The sequence below is a fragment of the Phaseolus vulgaris genome, chromosome 2 (assembly GCF_051622355.1).
Source record: "Phaseolus vulgaris cultivar YP4 chromosome 2, ASM5162235v1, whole genome shotgun sequence".
Lineage (NCBI taxonomy): Eukaryota > Viridiplantae > Streptophyta > Magnoliopsida > Fabales > Fabaceae > Phaseolus > Phaseolus vulgaris.
This window is the reverse complement of record NC_143499.1, coordinates 3,553,389-3,565,340: the sequence shown is the minus strand read 5'-3', so window position 1 is coordinate 3,565,340 and position 11,952 is coordinate 3,553,389. Positions and strand designations below refer to the sequence as shown.

The 11,952-nt window shown below is 35.8% G+C and overlaps 1 protein-coding gene across 2 annotated transcripts; it reads right to left on the bottom strand.

Annotated features, from left to right (window-relative positions):
• Positions 1–7,763: 7,763 nt before the first annotated feature.
• LOC137810256 (uncharacterized) lies at positions 7,764–11,676 on the bottom strand. Of its 2 annotated transcripts, none has more exons than XM_068611430.2 (4): positions 11,412–11,676; positions 10,310–10,849; positions 9,708–10,148; positions 7,764–8,164 (listed from the first exon to the last, which is right to left on the bottom strand). In XM_068611430.2, exons 2-4 carry the CDS (start codon positions 10,845–10,847, stop codon positions 7,959–7,961), a joined length of 1,185 nt encoding a protein of 394 aa, XP_068467531.2. In that variant the 5' UTR covers positions 10,848–10,849; positions 11,412–11,676; the 3' UTR covers positions 7,764–7,958. The 2 variants fall into 2 exon arrangements, with proteins under 2 accessions (XP_068467531.2, XP_090154215.1); XM_090298089.1 differs by lacking the exon at positions 7,764–8,164 and adding an exon at positions 9,239–9,548 and having other exon boundaries at positions 11,412–11,670.
• Positions 11,677–11,952: the final 276 nt, after the last annotated feature.

Below are 11,952 nucleotides of genomic sequence, written 5' to 3'. Positions count from 1 at the left end.
AGTAAGACCCAGACAAAGAGTAAACAAAACCGGTTTTCAGAAAACAAAATATCCTTGCTTTTCTTCCCTATATCTCCTTTTTATGATTTGTTTATGGACGTGCCTCCTTCGAATGGTGCAAACAGCACATGAAAGTACTTGTGTGAATTTTTCAACACAAAATAAAATTGCAAAAAGTAGGGCGAAATTTCACAAATTTTACTAGAGGATATCGGCTTGATTTTTCAAAAAATTTTGGAAAAATTGTCCCGGAATAATAATTTCCTAAAATTCCACGTAAGATTCTAGACTGAATTTGGGATAAAACGCCACAATGACAAATTTGGGATGAGTATTCACCTAGGAAAAAAGTCAAACAGTTTCACAAACAAACGAACCTTCCTTTTAACCCTGGCAGTAATGAATAAAAAAAAATTGAAAATCTTATGGGACGAATCTGGTTCTCAAATCTCAGCCAAAACTCAATACACACAATGACGAATGTCTGGTAAAATTTTCAGACCAAAAGCCCAAGGAATAGGGCGTAGTAACACCCAGATCAAGAGTGAACAAAACCGGTTTTCCGAAAATAAAATGTACTGGTTTTTCTTCCCTATATCTTCTTTTTGTGATTTGTTTATGGACGTGCCTCCTTCTCACATGGTGCAAACAACACATGAGAGTATTTGTATAAATTTTTCAACGCAATTTTTCAACACAGAATAAAATTGCAGAAAGTAGGGCGAAATTTCACAAATTTTGCTAGAGGATAGCCTTGGTTTTTCACAAAATTTTGGAAAAATTGTCCCAGAATAATTTTTTCTTGAGATTCCACGTAAGAATCTGGACTGACTCTGGGACAAAACGCCACAAATTTCACGTCAAATGGATGAGTATTCAGCGAGGAAAAAAGTCAAACAGTTTTACACACAAACGAACCTTCCTTTCAACCCTCGCAGTGGTGAATAAAAAATTTATTGAAAATCTTGTGAGACGAATCTTTGGCTCAAATCTCAGCCAAAACTCAATACACACAATGATGAATGTCTGGTAAAATTTTCAGACCAAAAGACCCAAGGAATAGGGCGTAGTAAGACCCAGACCGAGAGTGAACAAAACCGGTTTTCCGAAAACAATATATCCTAGCTTTTCTTCCCTATATCTTCTTTTTGTGATTTGTTTATGGACGTGCCTCCTTCGCAGAGTGCAAACAGCACATGAGAGTATTTGTGTGAATTTTTCAACGCAATTTTTCAACACAGAATAAAATTGCAGAAAGTAGGGCGAAATTTCACAAATTTTGCTAGAGGATATAGCCTTGGTTTTTCACAAAATTTCAAAAAAATTGTCCCGGAATAATTTTTTCCTGAAATTCCACGTAAGCATCTGGACTGACTCTGGGACAAAACGCCACAAATTTCACGTCAAACGGATGAGTATTCACCTAGGAAAAAAGTCAAATAGTTTCACACACAAACGAACCTTCCTTTTAACCCTGGAAATGATAAATAAAAAATTTATTAAAAATCTTGTGGGACGAATATGGTTCTCAAATCTTAGCCAAAACTCAATACACACAATGACGAATGTCTGGTAAAATTTTCAGACCAAAAGACCCAAGGAATAAGGCGTAGTAAGACCCAGATCGACAGTGAACAAAACCGGTTTTGCGAAAACAAAATGTCCTGGCTTTTCTTCCCTATATCTCCTTTTTGTGATTTGTTTATGGACGTGCCTGCTCTGCAGGGTGCAAACAGCACATTAAAGTACTTGTGTGAATTTTTCAACGCAATTTTTCAACAGAGAATAAAATTGCAGAAAGTAGGGCGAAATTTCACAAATTTTGCTTGCCTTGATTTTTCACAAAATTTTGGAAAAATTGTCCCGGAATAATTTTTTCCTGAAATTCTACGTAAGAATCTGGACTGAATTTGCGACAAAACGCCACAAATTTCACGTCAAACGGAAGAGTATTCACCTAGGAAAAATATCAAACAGTTTCACACACAAACGGACCTTCTTTTCAACCATGGCAGTGGTGAATAAAAATTTTATTGAAAATCTTGTGGGACGAATATGGGGCTCAAATCTGACCCAAAACTCAATACACACAATGACGAATGTCTGGTAAAATTTTTTGACCAAAAGACCCAAGGAATAGGGCGTAGTAAGACCTAGACCAAATTTGAGCAAAACCGGGTTGGCGAAAAAAAAAATGTCCTTGCTTTTCTTCCCTATATCTTCTTTTTGTGATTTGTTTATGGACTTGCCGCCTTCGCAGGGTGCAAATAGCACATGAGAGTTCTTGTGTGAATTTTTCAACGCAATTTTTCAACACAGAATAAAATTGCAGAAACTAGGGCGAAATTTCACAAATTTTGCTAGAGCCTTGGTTTTTCACAAAATTTTGGAAAAATTGTCCCCGAATAATTTTTTCCCTAAATTCCACGTACGAATCTGGACTGAATTTGGGACAAAACGCCACAAATTTCACGTCTAACGGAGGAGGATTCACCTAGGAAAAAAATCACATTGTTTGCGACACAAACGAACCTTCCTTTCAACCTTGGCAATGATGAAAAAAAAATTATTGAAAATCTTGTGGGACGAATCTGAGGCTCAAATAACAAAATGTCCTGGCTTTTCTTCCCTATATCTCATTTTTGTGATTTGTTTATGGACGTGCCTCCTTCGCAGGGTGCAAATTGCACATGAAAATACTTGTGTGAATTTTTCAACGCAATTTTTCAACACAGAATAAAATTGCAGAAAGTAGGGCGAAATTTCACAAATTTTGCTAGAGGATACGTTGTTTTTCACAAAATTTCGGAAAAATTGTCCCGGAATAATTTTTTCCTGAAATTCCATGTAAGAATATGGACTGAATTTTGGACAAAACGCCACAAATATCACGTCAAACGGATGAGTATTCACCTAGGAAGAAAATAAAAAAGTTTCACACACAAACGAACCTTACTTTCAACTCTGGTAGTGATGAATAAAAAATTTATTGAAAATTTTGTGGGACAAATCTAGGTCTCAAATCTCAGCGAAAACTCAATACACACAATGACGAATGTCTGGTAAAATTTTCAGACCAAAAGACCCAAGGAATAGAGCGTAGTAAGACCCAGACCGAGAGTGAACAAAACCGGTTTTCCGAAAATAAAATGTCCTGGCTTTTCTTTCCTACATATCCTTTTTGTGATTTTTTTATGGACGTGTCTCCTTCGCAGGATACAAACAGCACATGAAAGTACTTGTGTGAATTTTTCAACACAAAATAAAATTGCAAAAAGTAGGGCGAAATTTCACAAATTTTGTTAGAGGATAGCCTTGGTTTTTCACAAAATTTCGGAAAAATTATCCCAGAATAATTTTTTCCTGAAATTCCCCGTACGAATCTAGACTGAATTTGGGACAAATCACAACAAATTTCACGTCAAACAAATGAGTATTCACCCAGGAAAAAATTTAAACAGTTTCACACAGAAACGAACCTTACTTTCAACTCTGACAGTGATGAATAAAAAATTTATTGAAAATCTTGTGGGACAAATCTGGGGCTCAAATCTTAGCCAAAACTCAATACACACAATAAAGAAAGTCTGGTAAAATTTTCAGACCAAAAGACCCAAGGAATAGGGCGTAGTAATACCCAGACCGAGAGTGAACAAAACCGGATTTATGAAAACAAAATGTCCTGGCTTTTTTTTTCCTATATCTACTTTTTGTGATTTGTTTATGGACGTGCCTCCTTCGCAGGGTGCAAATAACACATGAAATTACTTGTGTGAATTTTTCAACGCAATTTTTCAACACATAATAAAATTGCAGAAAATAGGGCGAAATTTCACAAATTTTGCTAGAGGATAGCCTTGGTTTTTCACAAAATTTCAGAAAAACTGTCCTAGATTAATTTTTTCCTGAAATTCCATGTAAGAATCTGGACTGAATTTGGGAAAAAACGCCACAAATGTCACGTCAAACGGATGAGTATTCACCAAGGAAAAAAAATCAAACAGTTTCACACACAAAGGAACTTTCCTTTGAACCCTCGCAGTGATGAATAAAAAATTTATTGAAATTTTTGTGGGACGAATCTGGGTCTCAAATCTCTCCAAAACTCAATACACACAATGACGAATGTCTGGTAAAATTTTCAGACCAAAAGACCCAAGGAATAGGGCGTAGTAAGACCCAAACCGAGAGTGAACAAAACCGGTTTTTCGAAAACAAAATGTCTTGACTTTTCTTCCCTATATCTCCTTTTTGTGATTTGTTTATGGACGTTCCTCCTTCGCACGGTGCAAACAGCAAATGAAAATACTTGTGTGAATTTTTCAACACAAAATAAATTTGCACAAAGTAGGGCGAAATTTCACAAATTTTGCTAGAGATAGCCTTGATTTTTCACAAAATTTCGGAAAAATTGTCCTGGAATAATTTTTTCCTAAAATTACACATAAGAATCTGGACTGAATTTGGGACAAAAAGTCACAAATTTCACGTCAAACGGATGAGTATTCACCAAGAAAAAAATCAAACAGTTTCACACACAAACGAACCTTCCTTTTAACCCTGGCAGTGATGAATAAAAAATTTATTGAAAATCTTGTGGGACGAATCTGGGTCTCGAATATCAACCAAAACTCAATACACACAATGACGAATGTCTGGTAAAATTTTCAGACCAAAAAATTCAAGGAATAGGGCGTAGTAAGACCCAGACCGAGAGTGAACAAAACCGGTTTTCTGAAAACAAAATGTCCTGGCTTTTCTTCCCTATATCTCCTTTTTGTGATTTGTTTATGGACGTGCCTCCTTCGCAGGGTGCAAACAGCACATGAAAGTACTTGTGTGAATTTTTCAAAACAGAATAAAATTGCAGAAAGTATGGCGAAATTTCACAAATTTTTCTAGAGGATAGCCTTGGTTTTTCACAAAATTTCGGAAAAATTGTCCCTAAATAATTTTTTCCTGAAATTGCACGTAAGAATGTGGACTGAATTTGAGACAAAACGCCAGAAATTTCACGTCTTACGGATGAGTATTCACCTAGGAAAAAAATCAAACAGTTTCACACACAAACGAACCTTCCTTTCAAGTGTATAAAATAACTTTAGTCTCAAAAGTTGCGTACCTTCTTAGGGTTCTTAACACCCTTTATATAGATTGAAACTAGGGTTTACTTATGTTCTGTTACCACTGTCTAGGGTTCCTTGGGAAGTGTCCCTATGCTGCTATTGTGTAATCTTAGCGTATCTGACACATGAACTTCCTTTAAATGGAGTGCAACGAATCATCAGAGTGACCGCCCAGGTTCCAACTTGGTGCACCTAATATCGAGCGTCATCTGTTTCGCGGGTGCCCTAACTATCCGCGTGCCATGCATGCAACTTCCCTTGAAACCCTAATTCTACTGGGCCCTTACGCCTCCTAGGATTGTCCATGATGTTGCGCCTTCATGCGTCATACATCCCACATGCATGGATCCCTCGTGCCTCAAGCTTCCCATATATCCCTTGTCTTTAACTGTTATCTTAACGAATTTCTAGGTTCCACCTTATGGGCTTTCACTTCATCCTGACGGTCGATGCCCGATCTTCTCCCTCTACTGGTGAGGTCCAATATCGATCTTCGACATCAGGCTTAAAGTAGCAACCCAAAAACTAACCAACCCCCTGGTAAGTGCGTTTGGGGCCCACCTTAAGCGACCCCTTTTCATTACCATGCATTAGTGTGCGATGTCTGAGGTCAGCCTCTAAATCGATGACCAAGAACTGGTCGGGACAACTTACACTCATTCAAGTTTACAATTGTGATTTATAAATTTTCGTGTTAAATTTTGTCATAATATTTAGTAAATATAATTCATCATTACATGAAATATTTTCTTAAAAGAAATACTAAATAATAGAGCTATCTCACCGGTTATTCCATGTATGTGCGCTGTAAAAAGATAATAATATTTTTCTCTCTCAATATTTTAATTACTGTAGCATTCATGTTGAGTTTTATTCTAGTTACCCTGTAAGTAAAGATAATAAGAAAATAATAAAAAATGTAATCTTATCCTTTAAAACTAAATTAACTATATGTTGAGAAATTTTTTCAAGATCCTTTTAGGAAGAACTCGTGTTCTTGTAATGTTCTCATCGAATAAGCTAAATATTATTTCCAGAGCTATTGTTAGAAGCTAAAATACAAATTTATTTTTTGATAAATTTCTCCAATACATACTTTCAAAAGAAAAAAAAATTAAAAATGTAAAATGATCTGTTTAATAAATTAAAACCAACTTATACATAAATTAAAAATTTAATTTGGAAAAAATTTAAATAAAATAATTTCTACGAAATATTTTATACATAAAATAATTTTAATGTGTTTTTTATTTTCTAAATTTCTACGAAATACTTTATACATAAAGTTCCAGCCAATAGGCTGAAACATGTCTTACAAAGGGTTATCAATCAGTCACAAAGTGCATTCTTGGGAGAAAAGAATTTATTACAAGGTGCACTTATAACTAAAGAGATGATGAGCGAAAAGAGAAGTTGCATTATCTTGAAGGTAAATTAGGAAAAAGCATACAACTCACACAACTAGAGATTTATGTGCTGCATGTTTTCACAAATGAGATTTTTGTAAAAAAAATGAGTGTCATGGATTCAAGGGTGCCTAGGGTCCAACAAGGTATCATCAATCTAGATATAGTGGTTGGAGGACTCTTTCTTCCTGCATCCCCATACCTTCTTCTCTCACCTCCATAAATTTTCCAAATTTGTAATTAGCTTCTGGATTACATAATCCAGAAGCTTTTTCTCAGATGCATGATTACTTTCCGGATTACAAAATTTGAATGTCTTATATAGTTTTTGGATTATGTAATTCGAAAATCTTTTTTCAAGTGAGTTTTCGGATTACATAATCCGAAAACTACTCTATAGGGGTGATACAAGAAGGATAAAAATGTATTTTCACGTTGTGTATGGAGGTGTCAGAAGAAGATATAGAGGTGCAGGAAGAAAAAGTCTGGTTGGAGATCTCTCAAGTATAACAATCCAATGGAAATTTGTGTACTTGGTAGAGAGATTTGAGAAAAGTATGTGATGGAGACATTAACAGTAAGTGGTTTGATAATATGAATGTTAGGAGATTTTTGGCAACACCATTTCAAAGAGGGGAATGTTTAAAAGGATCGAATGGAGGTTTATGTAGTTTGCTGTTATTTGGAGACTATAGAGGGAGAAATTGATGTGTTTGAAAGAAAACATTTTGACAATTGATAGTATTATGTCGATATTATGTCGATATTATGCCCTACATTCAATTTCTGTGTTGATTTTGGATGCACAAAGCCAAATCGCACTATTGTCCTGGTTTAAGCCTGTTGAACACATAAATGCAAGCTTGGAAAATTGGATTCTATAGCCCATCTGACCTATAGACACCCCTTATGCATTATTTATACAATTTCTTCTGGCTAATAAAAAAATGAATCAGTAGGCTGTAACCTCATTGCAACGACTACACACACATACAATATACTTACCTTAATTCTCACAAGTTCCAAACAACTCCTTCAACACAAAAATTGACAGCTAAATTTGCCGCAGCACAATTGTTAAGTTTAGCATTTCGTAGTTACATTTTATCTTTATCCTTTTGGTGAACTTTGTTTATAACATTCAAAAGTGTATAAGCCTGTTTCAAAACTAATAGTGATTTATCTGACAATGATGCATCTGTGACCTATGTCTACCAGTAGTGTCAACGAATTACAAAAATTTGTATTTTACTGATACCAACCAACATAGACAAGGCTCGATCAAGCCAGATTCTACTATGACATTCTTCACTGCTAGAAAATTGCTACTGATAAAAAAAGATGAAGCTGACTATAGGTGGCATGTAAAACTTTTATTGTGCTCTCCTACCATAATACGGAATTGAAGCTAATGGTTATGTTGTAATTACTCGGCTACATCATCATGTTCAGGAGTTAGATCAAGTTCAGTAGAGGATGTTAGATCATGTTCAGCAGAGGATGACCCTGTATCCACAGGGAGATAAGAGGATACTAATGCAACAGTGATGAGAGAAATTACAGTTTTGATGGAACCCCAAATCCATCTCTGCCTCTTGTTCTTCCTCCTTTGCCTCTCACGCCGAGCCATTTCTGGACAAGACATTCAAACACATAAATGAGATTAACAAATTAATAATCAAGATAAAATAAAATAGAACATACTTTCATGCCAACATAAATAAGACACGATTATCTAGCAAGTAGGGGAAATGGGCAGCGATTCACAATATTATAAACATGAAGAAAATTCTCCTACTTTGGATAATAGACTCGCTAAAAATAGTTTAAATAACGTAAGTTTCGCTCATTAAAACAACTCAGGATTTTTTTTTACTGCAACACCAATAACAAATAATACCATCCTCTTGTTGAACGATTAGAGATAACACCCGTGGGATAGATGGCATGGGATCCATTAGCATAACTTGAGACCGAACTTGACTGTACTGTTCGTTGAGACCCCGCAAGAACCGTATAATGTAGTTTGTGGTTCTATAGGTTCTAGCACGAGTAACAGCATCACAGTGGTTTACACAAGAACATTGTGGCAAAGGTTCAAACATCTCTAATTCCTCCCAAAACGTTTGTAATCTCGTGGAATATTCTGACACCGTCATATCCCCTTGCTTCAATCCAAATATCTCTTCTTGCAAGGTCGCAAGGCAAAAATTATCACATTGAGAAAACCTATTGCGCACATCATTCCAAACGTCAACAGCGAGATCTATCCACAAAACGGATTTAGCCATTGAAACCGTCATCGCATTGCGAAGCCAAGAAACCACCATTTGATTACATCGATTCCATGTATCATGCATGGGATCACCAAGGGGTGGTTGCGGAAGACTTCCATCAACAAATTGCAGCTTGTTCTTCGATAGTAGGGATGTTTGCATAGACCGTGCCCATTCATGATAATTGCTCTCAGTTAACAAGGAAGGTACAAGAACCATGGTTGGATTTTCATTGCTACTGAGATAATATGGATTAATATGGATTGGAGGGATTAGTGGTGTAGTCTAGGATTTGTCTTGTCATGGTGAAGGAATGAACAGAATCGAAACAAAAGAGATGGCCTAGTACTTAGCATATTAGTTTTAGATTTATATATTTCATGAAAGGAACATTAATGAGGAGAAATAATCAGGAGAAAAGGGAGGAAATAGAAGTAGAGGGGTATATTAAGTAAATGACAGAAAGCAGTTACAAATGAATAGAGCAGTTACAAAGTTACAAAGCAATTACAAATGATGGAGCAATTACAAATTACAGAGCAGTTACAAATGATGGAGCAATTACAAAGTTACAAAGGAGTTATAAATGATACAGCAGTTACAAATTTTATATAAGATCAAATTTATCATTTATCATCTAATACATAACGTCAAGACAGTATTAAATTTGTGCCAAATTCGCAAGTAAACAACCATCACGCTACAAACGTTTTATTCCATCCCTGTATAATTGTGCCAATCTAACAGCAGAATGATAATTGTATATGAGGAAAAATAAATTAACAAATCAAAAAACTAACACAACTTAATGAATATATGTAGTTAAATGTAGAATAAACAACAATTCATATGTTTCTTTGTTCAACACAATTATAAACCAATTAAATAACGGGTCTCACCTACTGCTTCCTGGTTCCTCTGAGACATCTCCCTATTCATGGTCTCATAACAACGGATGCGTTCCAAAAGTCGAGCAATATCAAAGTTCTTTGCCTGTAGTTGAGCTTCCATCTCTGTCTCTACCTCCGCCCTGGCAATTCCTTTTCCAATGGTGTTTGATATAATCCTAGCAATATAAACCTGTTGACATATATCTTCCACACCCTCAGAATTCAGCTGCTCATCCTTTGCAACAGAAGTAAGCTCTGCAGGCAAAATAACTCCTGCTTGATATAATCCTTGCCTAATACTCTCCCATTGGCTTCTCATGGTGTTTAGGGATTCTTCGGCTTGCTTCCGCTTCTCAATCTCCACCAACAGACTTAATCTCATTTCATGCAATTCAACTTCAGTGTCAACATCCTCTGTAGAATTTTGACTCATGCCGGTGGAAGAAAATTCTACAGAAAGAAAAGAGCCAAGTAAACTAATCGATATGAATATACCTAGGACACTACATTACAATAGAATAATCCTCTTTTCCTCAAATAAATGAATATGCCATAAGATTGATAGCTCCTTAGTAAAAGAAATAATTAGCAGTAAAGCTAACCCAATTTACCTTCCCATGCATCATGATACTCCTGAATAGGACTGCTAAATTTCATAGAAAGATTCTCTTCCCCATCTGTGTTGCTTGCAAAACTCATTGAGTCTGGTGGATCAAAGAAGTCTTCAACTTCTCTAAATCTGTCCAACTTCAATGCCGGTGGCTTTTCCTCGAGTAAATAATCTGTTAAGCTACTACTTCCAGCTTCTCTGGGACAATTTGCAAGGTCAGCACCATTGCTGCTATCCAGTTTGCCGTCATAGACACCATTCCCCTTATTCTCTTTAACAAGTTCAGTGTTTGTAAAAGTAACAGGGAAGTCACCAGCTGAACTTGCAACAACAGCATCAAAGCTCTTTTGGTTAACATTTTCACCATCATGAATTTCCACATCAGAGAAACTCTTACTTTTATTGGCAAGCGCCTTAGTACTTCTCTCTAGCTTCTGTGAGTTCGGGATAGGAATTGAAGTTGGAGTAGATTCATCAACTGGATTTGAAGCTCCCGGCTCTATCAACCTATCCAGTGCTATGGAAGTGAAACTAGACATTGCTGTACAAACCACAAAGCCATACAAATAAGAACTCAAACAAGTTTCCCACTCGAGTACAAATCTTAGCAATCTCTCCACAACCATAACGCAATAATCCAAGTACACAATTTCATTGAATGATTGAATCTAATCTAAATTAACAAAATTGAATTTTGATTTGTTCATTCTGTCTACCCCAATCCAAACCACCACCATAGAGAAATTGCATCGAAGTGGGGCAAAAATTTAAACACATTTTTTTTCCAATTAAACTAATTTAATTTTGTCACAAGCAGGAAAAGTACAATTCTATTTTTGTCTTAAAAACTCATAATAACAAAATTCCATGCCATATTCCTTCCTTCCCCTGACATACTAAAAACAGAGCACATAACAAAATAATATTTAGATATTATTTTCCCCATTACAAAACAGAAACCGCGTAAGAGAAACCCCAACGAAATAACCGGTTACCAAAACTGGTCTCAGAAACAGAACACAATTCAAACAAGCATCCCAATGTGAGGAAAACATCAACAGAGGAAAAAAAAGTGCTAAGACGCGTGAGAAAGGTAAAAATACCTAGAAGAAGGAACACAGTGAAAATGAAGGAGAAAGTTGAACGAGAAAGAGAGTGAATAGCGAAGAAGAGGAAGAGGCGGGAAACATCAAAATATGCGGATGTTTCTTAGTGTTATCGGTGGCGACTGTTGTGTTGTGCTGTTTCTCCGAACGTGATGTTTGTGCAAAATATATATTACACCAACCAACCAACCAAACCTGTCTTCCAAGAAATGACATGGTTTCTGTCTCTTGTGTTATGTTTTGTGCCTTTTATTTTGTCGCTAAATCTGTTTTTGAGAACTTCTTTAATAAATAGTTTTAAAAATAGAGTATTAGAGAGAAACATAAAGTGATGACCGCCTCTTGAGTTCAGTTGTGTGAATTTTTCAAGCTATTCTTTACTCTATTCTTGGTATTTTTATTAGGCAATTACTTCCTTACCCAATCAATTATGTTCTTCTTGTATTTTTTTTTTCTTTTTTTAAACATTCTCGATATAAACATCAATAAGCAATTAACATTTATAGTTGAAGCTCTTGGACGTCTATGTCCGTAGTAG

Bases quoted from the DNA above. Each gene is read 5' to 3' on its own strand.
- LOC137810256 (XM_068611430.2), bottom strand. From the start codon at position 10,847: ATGTCTAGTTTCACTTCCATAGCACTGGATAGGTTGATAGAGCCGGGA. The intron at 10,149-10,309 runs GTAAATTGGGTT...TTCTTTCTGTAG, and splicing joins GTATCATGATGCATGGGAAG to AATTTTCTTCCACCGGCATG. The intron at 8,165-9,707 runs GTGAGACCCGTT...TGTCTTGTCCAG, and splicing joins GAGGAACCAGGAAGCAGTAG to AAATGGCTCGGCGTGAGAGG.